General features: G+C 43.7%; 1 protein-coding gene across 3 annotated transcripts; it reads right to left on the bottom strand.

Annotated features, from left to right (window-relative positions):
* Positions 1-400: 400 nt before the first annotated feature.
* On the bottom strand, positions 401-11,078 carry LOC135919359 (CAP-Gly domain-containing linker protein 1-like). Of its 3 annotated transcripts, none has more exons than XM_065453119.1 (4): positions 11,022-11,078; positions 9,014-9,065; positions 7,704-7,716; positions 401-3,448 (listed from the first exon to the last, which is right to left on the bottom strand). In XM_065453119.1, exons 2-4 carry the CDS (start codon positions 9,060-9,062, stop codon positions 508-510), a joined length of 3,003 nt encoding a protein of 1,000 aa, XP_065309191.1. In that variant the 5' UTR covers positions 9,063-9,065; positions 11,022-11,078; the 3' UTR covers positions 401-507. The 3 variants fall into 3 exon arrangements, with proteins under 3 accessions (XP_065309191.1, XP_070387707.1, XP_065309192.1); XM_070531606.1 differs by lacking the exon at positions 11,022-11,078 and adding an exon at positions 10,932-10,953; XM_065453120.2 differs by lacking the exon at positions 11,022-11,078 and adding an exon at positions 10,883-10,932.
* Positions 11,079-11,960: the final 882 nt, after the last annotated feature.

Below are 11,960 nucleotides of genomic sequence, written 5' to 3'. Positions count from 1 at the left end.
ACGTACAAAAGCGCCTTCGCGGCCTGCACGGTGCACTTCTAGGTTGATGTCAATGAGGGTAAAATTAATTGCCTAGTGTCCAAATTTTCCTGTTTACTGCAAGCATTTCAATTACATACTCTTGATTTTAAACCCCTGGCACCGTACACACTGCAAAGTGTGACGCCTGCAACGGGCGCTCCTCGTCACACCAGAGTTCTGAGACGCCTTCAGTGCAACACTAAACCATGCTATCACTTTCAGTGCCTCGTATTCGGGCGAGATGTGACGGACAATGTTTTATACTTAACTTTCCTTAAGGGCCATATGTGACTCATTATTGTTTTTTACAGTGTGTATATGGTGAACACGCAAAGAACACAATTTTCACACATTGTTGTGCATTTCCAGACACAAAATCTACACTGTAAATAAGTTTATTAAATCAAGAATGTTCAAGAGTGAAACTCTACGATCCACTTGAAGAAAGAGCAGCAGAGCCAATGTAGATTGTTTATACAACTCTGCCTATTGGTACTTCTTGAGATACGCTTGAATCTCCTGGTCCAGCTGATAAACTGCGTCGTCCAAGGCAGGCCATTCTTCTGCAGGGGAGGCTCCAGTTGCAGCAAGGAGGCGCTGCAGTTTCAGTTTCAGCAGCGAGAGGTGCTGTTCCTCTTCTGGGGCTTCGTTAAGAGCGTCATACTGCGCAGGTCTGAACAGCGCGAAGAGCTTCTCCATGAGATCACTGTGGGCTTTGTTAAACTGCGACTTCAGAGATTCTAACTGCCGCTTCACAAGGACAGCTTGCTCCCCAACCGCTTTTCGGAGCTCGGCAACTTTAGCTTTTATTTTCTGACCGAGTATTTGAAACTTCTCTTTCAATGTTTTCGCTGTTTCCTTCAGCGTGTTTATCACGCTTACCTTGGGAACAGTGTCTTCAGCCGAGTACATGGCTACACCCGTTTGTCCTACGAGCAGCTCTTGCACCCTCTGGCGTATCTCTTCGCGCAGCTTAGCGATAACCTCCTTAGTGCTTTCCCATTTCTCCCAAGTAAGGGTTCTGACTTCTTCAAGGAATTTAAGAAGCTTTTGTCTAATTACATTTAATTTTTCGTAAGTTTTAGCAGCAGTCTCTTGGAAAGATGCATATGCTGCAGGCCTAAAAAGTTCGAAAAGCTGCTTCTTTAGATCTTCCCTGGCCCGTTGAAGTTGCGAATAAAGGACCTTCAGCTGCTCTTGGATCAAAAGTGCGCGCTCTCCAACAGCTGCCTTAAGCTCAGCAAGTTTGGCCTTGATCTTTTCTCCAAGGACAAGAAATTTATCTTTCAAAGTAAGAGCAACATTCTTGAGCGTATCTGTAACGTAAACCTCTTTGTCATCATCATCGGACGCGTAGTAAAATGTGGGTTGGACCTTGGTTCGATTAAAATAGAGCCCAACCTGGTACTTGATTTCCTTACGCAAGCGTTCAATCTTCGACTTCACATCATCAAATTTTTCCTGTCCCTCATCCAGTTCCTTCAGTAGCACAGCCAAACGCCACCTGAGCGAGAACATTCTTGTCGCTAAGGAGAGCGCCCTTTCTGCCAAAGGGGAGCTCCTCCGTACTTCGTCTTGGGCTTTGCCACTTTTGGAGGCATATACATTCTTACTAAGAAGTTCCTGAATTTTCTCTCTGATTTCTCTGCGCAGTTCCTGGATGAGCGCCTTCAGCGTTTCCCACTTCTGGCCGGTAGCAGAAGGAATTTCTTTAATCAAGTTCTCAAGCCTAGCTCTCATATTGGCGAGGGATGCTATAATTTGGAAGGTGTTACCGTTGGAGTCAGTGTATTTTGCAGGGCTGAAGAGTTCGAAAAGCTTCTTTGCAAGTGCGTCGCGGGATTTCTTCAGCTGCTCTCCCAGAGCCTTGAGTTGTTCTTTTACTTGCTGAGCGTGAATTCCGACAGCTTCCTTCAATTCTTGAGTCTTGTTCTGTATTCGGCTGCCAATAACGAGGAACTGATCTTTTAGTGTTCTTCCAATATCCTTGAGTGTATTAACGATGTAAGCCTCGTCGTCGTCAAATCCAAACTCGTCGAGAGCCGTGTAGGTGGCTGGGGCACTGGCACCCTGGAGAAGTTCTTGCACTTTCTGCCTGATCTCGCTGCGCAGTTCGTGGATGAGTGCTTTCAGCTTTTCCCACTTCTCGCCGGTAGCCATGGGAACTTCTTTAAGGAAGTCCTCAAGCCTCCGTCTTATATTGGCGAGGGATGCTATAATTTTGAAGATGTTACCGTTGGAGTCGGTGTATTTTGCAGGGCTAAAGAGTTCGAAAAGCTTCTTTGCAAGTGCGTCGCGGGATTTCTTGAGCTGCTCTCCCAGAGCCTTGAGTTGTTCTTTTACTTGCTGAGCGTGAATTCCAACGGCTTCCTTCAATTCTTGAGTCTTGTTCTGTATTTGGCTGCCAATAACGAGGAACTGATCTTTTAGTGTTCTTCCAATGTCCTTGAGTGTATCAACGATGTAAGCCTCGTCGTCGTCATATCCAAACTCGTCGAGAGCCGTGTAGGTGGCTGGGGCACTGGCAGCCTGGAGAAGTTTTTGCACTTTCTGCCTGATCTCGCTGCGCAGTTCGTAGATGAGTGCTTTCAGCTTTTCCCACTTCTCGCCGGTAGCCATGTGAACTTCTTTAAGGAAGTCCTCAAGCCTCCGTCTTATATTGGCGAGGGATGCTATAATTTTGAAGATATTACCGTTGGAGTCGGTGTATTTTGCAGGGCTGAAGAGTTCGAAAAGCTTCTTTGCAAGTGCGTCGCGGGATTTCTTCAGCTGCTCTCCCAGAGCCTTGAGTTGTTCTTTTACTTGCTGAGCGTGAATTCCAACGGCTTCCTTCAATTCTTGAGTCTTGTTCTGTATTTGGCTGCCAATAACGAGGAACTGATCTTTTAGTGTTCTTCCAATGTCCTTGAGTGTATCAACGATGTAAGCCTCGTCGTCGTCATATCCAAACTCGTCGAGAGCCGTGTAGGTGGCTGGGGCACTGGCACCCTGGAGAAGTTCTTGCACTTTCTGCCTGATCTCGCTGCGCAGTTCGTGGATGAGTGCTTTCAGCTTTTCCCACTTCTCGCCGGTAGCCAAGTGAACTTCTTTAAGGAAGTTCTCAAGCCTCCCTCTTATATTGGCGAGGGATGCTATAATTTGGAAGATGGTACCATTGGAGTCGGTGTATTTTGCAGGGCTGAAGAGTTCGAAAAGCTTCTTTGCAAGTGCGTCGCGGGATTTCTTGAGCTGCTCTCCCAGAGCCTTGAGTTGTTCTTTCACTTGCTGAGCGTGAATTCCAACGGCTTCCTTCAATTCTTGAGTCTTGTTCTGTATTTGGCTGCCAATAACGAGGAACTGGTCTTTTAGTGTTCTTCCAATGTCCTTGAGTGTATCAACGATGTAGGCTTCGTCGTCAGCGAAGTGTCTCTCGTTCAGCAGCAGGGACCTTGAGGATGTAAGATAGTAAAGATTTTAAACAATTGCCCATGATAGTGTACACTTTTGTGATACTACTATGTGACACCCGAAGAACATATTGTATTACGCAGACTGTGCGATGGTATTGTTTTGATAGTATTGTCTTTGACGAATGTCTAAAACGCATCGCACTTTAATTTCTTCGGGGTTCTTGATTAGTGGGACATAGAGTACCTTGTGAATCGTGCTCTTGCGTTTTCACACGGCTCTATCACATGTTCAAAGAAAGACTGGATGACCGGAAATGAGTCTAGATCGTCAATGTTGAGTTAACGAAGTTGATATAGGAGCGCAGTGACACAATTTAAACGTAATAGCGCAATGCGAGTTAAAACAAGCACGTTGGAAGATAGCAAATAAGATAGGCTGCTGATTTATTATTGTAAAATTTATCGTTCATACTGATGTCACCGAGGAAAGATAGGAGAGGGACGTTGACTAGATCTTCGTTTCGCGGGTACAGCAGCACCTTTTAAGCATGAGACAGGGGAAAGGAAGAGAACAGGGAAATTAAACCCTATCTCTATAAGACTGAAATGCGCATGCACTGTGAGGAAAAAAGTGAGATCATCAATGCGCAAGCAGCTTGACAAAATGAATGGTAGCCGAATCTTAAATGACCACCACTGCCTGGCTTCGACACTGACTGTTGTGATTGGCGACATGTTTTTCATACCTAAGGTCATAAACGTAGAGTTAGTAATGTTGAGTTCATAGAAAAAAAGACAATAACTATGGTTTCATGTGCTAAACACATGATACAAAACAGAGCGAAATAATGAATACAGTGAGAGCTGCTTTTGTAAAAGTTTGTTGAAATGTAAAACATAAGAAACAGAGCGCATTGGTTCAAAGTTTGCGTAAATATTCTGTTTGATTTAAAATTTGAACAGCATGATCCTGAATAACAAGTACACTTTCTCCCATAGAAAGGGAGTGCAGCCTTTAAAGGAGTACAGAAAAGGAGTACAGCCTTCAAAATATTGTATCACGCTTTTATTTTTTTGCTTCGTTATATAAGAATCGATCTCTTAACAACAAGTGGGTGCCGAAATTCATCGAACGTGCAAGAAATTGTGAATTGTATTTTTTTAACTCGACCAGCTAAAAACGGCGCAGCAAATATATCGTGGCTTGTTCGAATGAAATGTTCACGACTGTTCCTCTAGATGTCACAAAAATCTGTAGTAGTAGTGGTGGCCGCATGGCAAGGAAAATTGCTCACGCACGCTTCAGTAATCCTGGTGCAGTGGTCGCAACCCGCTTGGCCAAAGGGTGGATGCCTACCACATCGGCCATTCTTTCGTCAATTATTATTTACAGCTTTACGCTTCTCGGCATTGGACGCGGGAGCTGTTTTCGGGAAACGTTACGCGAAAGCACCTAGCTGGGCATCTCAAGGGCGAACTAGTATTTCACAACAGGTAACGCCCAGGTAAAGGAAGGCATAGTCGCAACGACAATTCCGCCTACTTTATGTGTGGCAAAAACAGCTGAAATCGGCAGGTCGAAATACAGCGCAAAGGAGCATCGAAGGCAAATATTGAAGGAGTGTTGACATTGTCCCCATTAATCTTTCGTCAGCGGAAGGCTATAGACCCAATAGTTGCTATATAAAGGTTAGGTTCCTCGACAGCGCATAAAAATAATTACATTGCTTTTTAATATCACCGGTTCGGAACACGCGCCAAACGCAGCGCAGCTTCACGCGTGAAGCAAAAGGTCGGTTACATCCCGGAAACCGGAGTTGGTGATCAAGTGGTACCACGTGCGACTGAAAGGAGCAGCCACGCCATGACAGCGCTGCCGAAAACTCAGTCCATTGAGCATGTGATAAGAAGGGGACAGATGGTTAGGGTGACCCGAAAAGCAAATAATAGGACGAGGCTTATCCCACGGCCGTTGGATACAAAAAAAAAAGAAGAAAAAGAAACGAAATGCATCTCTCTCTTTATCCAGAGGCCATGCTTGTGTAGTGTGGAGACGCGTAGGCTGAAGCTTCGAACGGCCGATTCGGCGGCTAGCTTGGTACCATGCGGCCATCGTGGTGCTTTCAACTATGACTCCTAGCTTACCGCCACACTCGTGAGCTCCTTACACCCTGTTAATGCGTGTAATTTGAGTTTATAACTTCGTTCTTTGTGTTTTAATTAAGGATCCCTCCACCTCTACTTTTTTGACTCAAGCCATTCAGATTTTCCTCCCTTGTACATATGCTGTGACTTTCCAGGTAATAGAGAATAAATTTTCCCAATGCATCGCACTGTTCATACAACCGTGATTACATTGCAAAAAATCACAAATTTTCTTTCATTATTCACAGCCGCAAGTGCGGGCCCTACCGAAAGCGGGCGCACTGCTTCATCGTCTTTGCTAGGATATCCTGTTCTAACAAGCACTAGCTAGTAATCTTCAGCGTACGATGGAAGTTTTCCTATTACATACGTCTAGCTGAATCTAGGCCTTTATTCACAAAGTTCGTACGCAAGAACAGTTCGTTTGAACAAGGCCAACCAAGGGTCATAGCAGGCATAATATGAGTGCAAGCCAGTCGGCTAATGATAACAAATGCTGGTCTCTGGTGATGCAATCACTAGGTGTCATGATAAGTTTTCTTTAACATATATAACGAGCTCTCACGGAAAAGGTAGAACATCTTATGGTTGATACTGCTTGCCGCAACTAACCACACCTTCGCTCCTAAGTGCTTATATTTCAGATGCGCTCGTGTTAGTAAAAAAAAAGAAGTTAAAAGTTCCTGCACAACATGCGAACTCTCTAACCAGGCCGCGTATTAGCAAAACAAGGTATATTCTCTAAAGCTGGTCGTAAAGTGGGATGCTAGCTAACCAATCGCGATGTCAGACATATCATTAGCGAAGGTGGCCAGTCGATGGCAAACGGTACTTATGAGTGTACAAAGAAGCTTTTCAAAATTTGTCCTGTATTATAAATCCAAGATTTTCTATCAAAGAACAAAATCACAAAGAGCCTGTCTGATTTTTGAGATTTGAATGGCAGCTGGCACGCTTCAATAAGAGGTGGAAAATTGAAGCAGAAGCTTATCTTCTGCAGACTACCGTTACGATAGGTGTATAATTGCAAAATGAATGCAGCGGTACTTAATGCTCTATTCATTGCTTTTACTTCATTTCGTTGGCGCACGTTCCCGCAGATTAAAGAATCATACTGTACATTGCTCCATTAAGCTCCTTGCGCTCAAGATGGAAATCTGACGTCCTCGTAGGCGACGTTTCACATTTTATGCGTTTTACTAAAGGTTATGGCAAAGTCACTCGTCTTTTCAGGGTCCCGAGACGCACCACAATGCCGGTCGTAAGAAGAAGGCTACAGTTGCGCATCAGAAAATCAGCCAGAAAAGCAATAATTTCAGCTTACCAAGAGAGTAATCATCATGATAATGCGTGCCTTGTCTTTCCTTAATGCTACCCGCCCGGTACATTCGTGTCCCGAATGGCATGCACGCATCAGAGCGACATACCTTTCTTGCCATGAAAGCGGCGAGTGCAGAGTGTTAAAGAAAGGAAATGCCCGCGAGATGATTGTTTGGCGACAACGTAAACCTCAAATTGTCTAAGATTTCTTTAAGAGTGCCGCATTCGAAGTTATCGTGACGCAACTGCTTCATTATGAAAGCTAGACAGCACAATCAGTAACGCACTTGTGTTATCAAACCTGTAATTGGCGAATGAAATGCGTTCCGTCACCAAGAATGCGTCACCGACGACGTCATTTTATGTCGATTCCGCGTGGGGCAAATACATGACTCATAAAGCTTCTACTTAGGAACAAAGAGCAGCCAAACTGCGATAAGGGAAACTAATCTTAGAGAGTCAATCAAATTTTAATAATACGTCCAGTGCTTGAAAGACAAACGTTTTACTTTAAGTTATGAACACAATAGATGAAACTTCAGCCTTCCTTAAAAGAGGGCTGAAACAAAATTGTTTTGACGTCACTTGATGTCATCAATACGCAGGTCGGTGTATACTGGTCGAAGCCCCACTGTAATCGTCCTGCTGAAAGCGTTACACGATGAGATAAAAGGTGACTACGGCACTGCAGGAATTGGCGCAGCGTCTTCTAAGCAAAGCGGTAATAGAGCACCACGTCAGTGCTATGTCTTCCAGAAAAAGAGGACTGTAGCAGTAATTAATGCTAAAACATAAAGAAATATGTCAAACTGAAGAGTTGAAACTTACCCCGCATGGCACACTGCAGCGGCCGCAGCAGAGAATATGCATAAAAAGAAGACAAAAGAAATAAGGACACTGGTAGTCAGACAACGCGTCAAAATGGATAGACGGTAAATAACCCACCGACGAATAATTTGGACCCTTGAATTCGCGACACTTTAGACAGAAGTCGCACCATCATTTAAGGGGGATTCATAGCATAGCGAGAACCGCAAAATAAACAATTACTATAAATAATTACGTTATTACATCGCAGAATCTTAGGATTAACTTGTGAAGCTCTGACATAAAGAAAGCCTTTGAAGATGGTTTTGTATCTTATTATTTGTGTCGCAACACACTGCGACGCTCTCCTCTGCACACACCAGTGATGGCTTGACGCAGTGCGTCGTACCAGCCGATAGCGTATCTGCTAAAGCCCCTTACACTGAAACCGCCTGTACATGAGGTAAGTTGTTTTACCGTTTATTCTCGCTTGTGGCTTCGATTTCGAGCTACAGCATCGTCGTTAAGAAAGACATGGCTTGTAAAGATTAAGTTTTCGACGCTCACATACTGCAATAAACTGCAGTGAGTATCCTGGCATCAGTTGCTCGGTTCCCATTTGTATGCAGCGACCAATCTCAAGATGCTGCATTTTGCGGTGCTTTCGTAGCTGTATCCCCCTTACTCTCTCCTTTGTAAATGCGAATTGTTCAAACCAAATGTTCGCTAAATATAGATTCGCACGACAGATCGGATAACTAATTCAGTTTGTGGTATGGGAGCTACGCGAGCCGTTGGCACGGAATCACGCTGCACATCGGAACGCTGCTCCCTATATATCGCAGCCCACTGCACGCTTTGGTTCGGCTAGTTCCAGTCATTAAATTTAATCTGTAGTTCCGTCCGTCCTGTTTGTCCTCATTAATGGTATAGTTACGGGTGAGCTTGCTTTGTAATTCTGAATGTGGCCGTTGGTTCGTATCAGCCACCTTCTACAATTGGACAACTTGTCTACGCGTGACGTTTAGCTGTGTTCGCCATTATGCAAGCTCCTACAATGTGGGTGCAGCATTTTTTTCTTTTGCACAAAGTGCTCATACACTTACGCATTGCGCAATTGTACGATCATATTAACCCTTGTTGTATATATATATATATATATATATATATATATATATATATATATATATATGTACCCTTATTTACTTAATTTTGCCAATAAATCACAAATAACACGAGTGACAACTTGTCAAACTATATAATGTTATAATACCGACGTCATTCTCCTCAGAACGCAGAACATGTTCAGAAACAAAGTCGACGCAACTTACGGCTTGCCGCTGTGGCGAAAACGACCAGCGCGATGAAGTGGAGCCTCATCGTCTGGAAGAGAGAGAGAGAGAGAAAAGATGTCGGCGAGCGTTCTGCGTGAGCTCGACCCATTCACCGCTAACAAGACTTACGTCTTCAAAGCGGTTCCGGTGTGACCCAGCGCGCCAAATAATGTGAACTGTACGGTGACAGTAAGACTTAATGCTCAATGCCGAATGCTTTTAATGCCTAAAGTTCAAGCCCATTGCTTAAAGCTGGCGTGTGTCCCGCTTGCTATACTACTAAAAAGCATTTTGAAAGCATAAAAAAAAAAACATTTCGGCAGCAATCTTATAAGTATCGTTCTCTTGTAGAAGCCGAAAAGAAGCAATAATTACATCTGGCAGCAGTTATAAACCAGTAATAGGAGTGCTGTGCAGTGAAGAGGAATTACGGAGATCATCCAAACGGCGTAGGGAATCATCATCATCATCATCATCATCATCATCATCATCATCATCATCATCATCATCATCATCATCATCATCATCATCATCATCATCATCATCATCATCATCATCAACAACAACATCATCATCATCATCATCAACAACAACAATAATAATAATAATAATAATAATAATAATAATAATAATAATAATAATAATAATAATAATAATAATAATAATAACGCCAAGATTTTCTACTAAAATAATGTCGCACAATCAGAGGAAAGATAGCACATTCTAAAATGCCCTGTGTGTGGCGTAATTACTCGATCAGGTCCAGTGCAGACTTCGCGGCGAAGCAAGAGCAGAAGCGCAAATTGTCTCAACTTTATCGTTCGTTCGTCTTATTTGCTTTAAAATAGTGTTCTATACAGGGTATGCAATCTTCCAAAAATCAATGAAATATGCATAACTCTTACAGAAGACATAACTTTTGTTAAAAACAAAAGAAAGCAGATAGTAATGTGACCTTTTTTATGTACAGAAAACAATATAATAGCTATTAAAATTAGAATACAAATTATGACGAGAGTTGATGTTTTAAAGAATAAATTTCATGGCGATGCTTGAGTGATATATTCGTTTGAAGCTAACCCCCAGCCTCTCCTTTTCCATCGACGTTCCAATTTCGAAGCGCGCTCATCACATAAGTAAAAAAATATCTGAAGATTACTGTCCTTGTGTCAACGCCGACCATAATAATAATAATAATAAAAAACTGGTCAGAAGTGAAAAAAAATAGCCTGTTTCCTTGAGGCGAATTGAGCAACTGTTGCACATGCAATTGTAATAGTTTATGGACTCGGCTCATTTGTTTCAAGGAGCGCGTCTTAGAGCATTTTTCAATGCATAGTTACAAAGTGTAGCAGAAGCACAGACAGATAGCTGTTCACTCTAAAAAAGGAAAAAAGAAATAGGGCCATCCTCACACTGGCCGACAATTCTCGCGCTCGCATATAAATTGTTTTGTGATGAACTCCGCATTTCGCTGCCTCAGTGCCAGCACCGATCTGCTAATCATTTGCCAAGTCGTCGAATAAACTCAACTGACTCACACGACTCGGTTAAATTTATACTTCACAGGTTGCGTTATAGAGGAAACTTAGAACTTGGATGTGCTATAGCTGGCCACGAATACCGCGCTGTGCCCTGAGCGGCGAAGCTGCACGAAATGTCCGCAGTTTTGGCGCACGATGTCGGGCACCATTCAAACGGCGGTGATCGATTGGGACGGCGTCGGTAAAACGGACGTACGCTTTCACTGGCCCAAACAAAGAGGACGGCCTCACCTCGCAACACATGCATGGATTGAGATTGATAGATCCAAAAGGTTTGCATTACTTAGAACATATAGTTAACTAGAACACGTTAGTGACTTACATGGGAAACGCAAATAGGGAAAGCAACAATTAGATAGAACGTCGCGTACAATTCTCAGACATCGTATAGTTGCAGTCGAACAATGTCGAGCCATCAGCTGCCATATTGCATGCCCTCCGCTGCGGAACGAGACACTCACCAGGCCGTGGACCAAGTAGCTGCGTTGGCAGGCATCGAGGACGATCAGCTTTTTATATTCGCGCACAGGACAGCAGTCAGCGCTGGGATTCGACGCAGCTGCTGTGCACGGCGATAAAGCTGGATCCGGGATTATGGCCAGCGAAGTTCTCACGGTCAAAAGCCAAGTAATTCTCACCTGCTGTCCTCACTTGCAAGTTTCGGGGGCTGGTCGAGAAATTTCCGTTGGCTATTAGATATCAGACCCTATTTAAAAAAAAATCTAGATTCCTACTTAAAGAATCCGAAATATGCACGCAGAATCAGTGTTAAAACTTCGAATGAGAGTGCTTTTTATTAAAAAAGGTCTTTCTAGTGTGTGACCACTTGCGATAAGCGGTAACCGGAGAGAACGTATCCGTGAAGTATTGTTGCCGAGATGTTATTGTGTGAATATTCTCGTCTCTCGATGACCTAGCTATAGTACTACGGCCGAAATACGCACGAGCTAAGTTTCCGCTTAAGTCTGTAAGCGCGCGCCACATATTTTGGTTGGCGTGGCAGCGTCATGCAAGGCTACGTGATGGATGCATTTCTTGTTATTGCCCCTTCAGACATGCAAACTGACGATGCCACTGGCGAGAACCGCTCAATTTGAAACACCGTCATGCTATTGGAAAACAAAACAACGAAACAGTATGTCACCAGCTGTACTGTTTGCCAGCGCCACAAGCAAAGGACGACGGCCCCAGCAGGCTATTGACAACCAGTTAGGCCACCGGCATTACCCTTTGAAAAAGTCGGCATCGACTTGCTTGGCCCGCTCCTAAAGACGTCAGCTGGCTACAGATGAATTATAGTATGCGTAGATTACCTTACTCGCTACACGGAAACGGCGGCACTTCCATCTGCCACTGCAGCAGATGTCTCTTCATTTTTGTTGCATCACGTCATACTCCAT

The sequence above is a fragment of the Dermacentor albipictus genome, chromosome 1 (genome assembly GCF_038994185.2).
Source record: "Dermacentor albipictus isolate Rhodes 1998 colony chromosome 1, USDA_Dalb.pri_finalv2, whole genome shotgun sequence".
In the NCBI taxonomy this organism is placed as follows: Eukaryota; Metazoa; Arthropoda; class Arachnida; order Ixodida; family Ixodidae; genus Dermacentor; species Dermacentor albipictus.
Note: the sequence above shows the minus strand (reverse complement) of the source record. Positions and strands in the feature narration are given on the sequence as shown.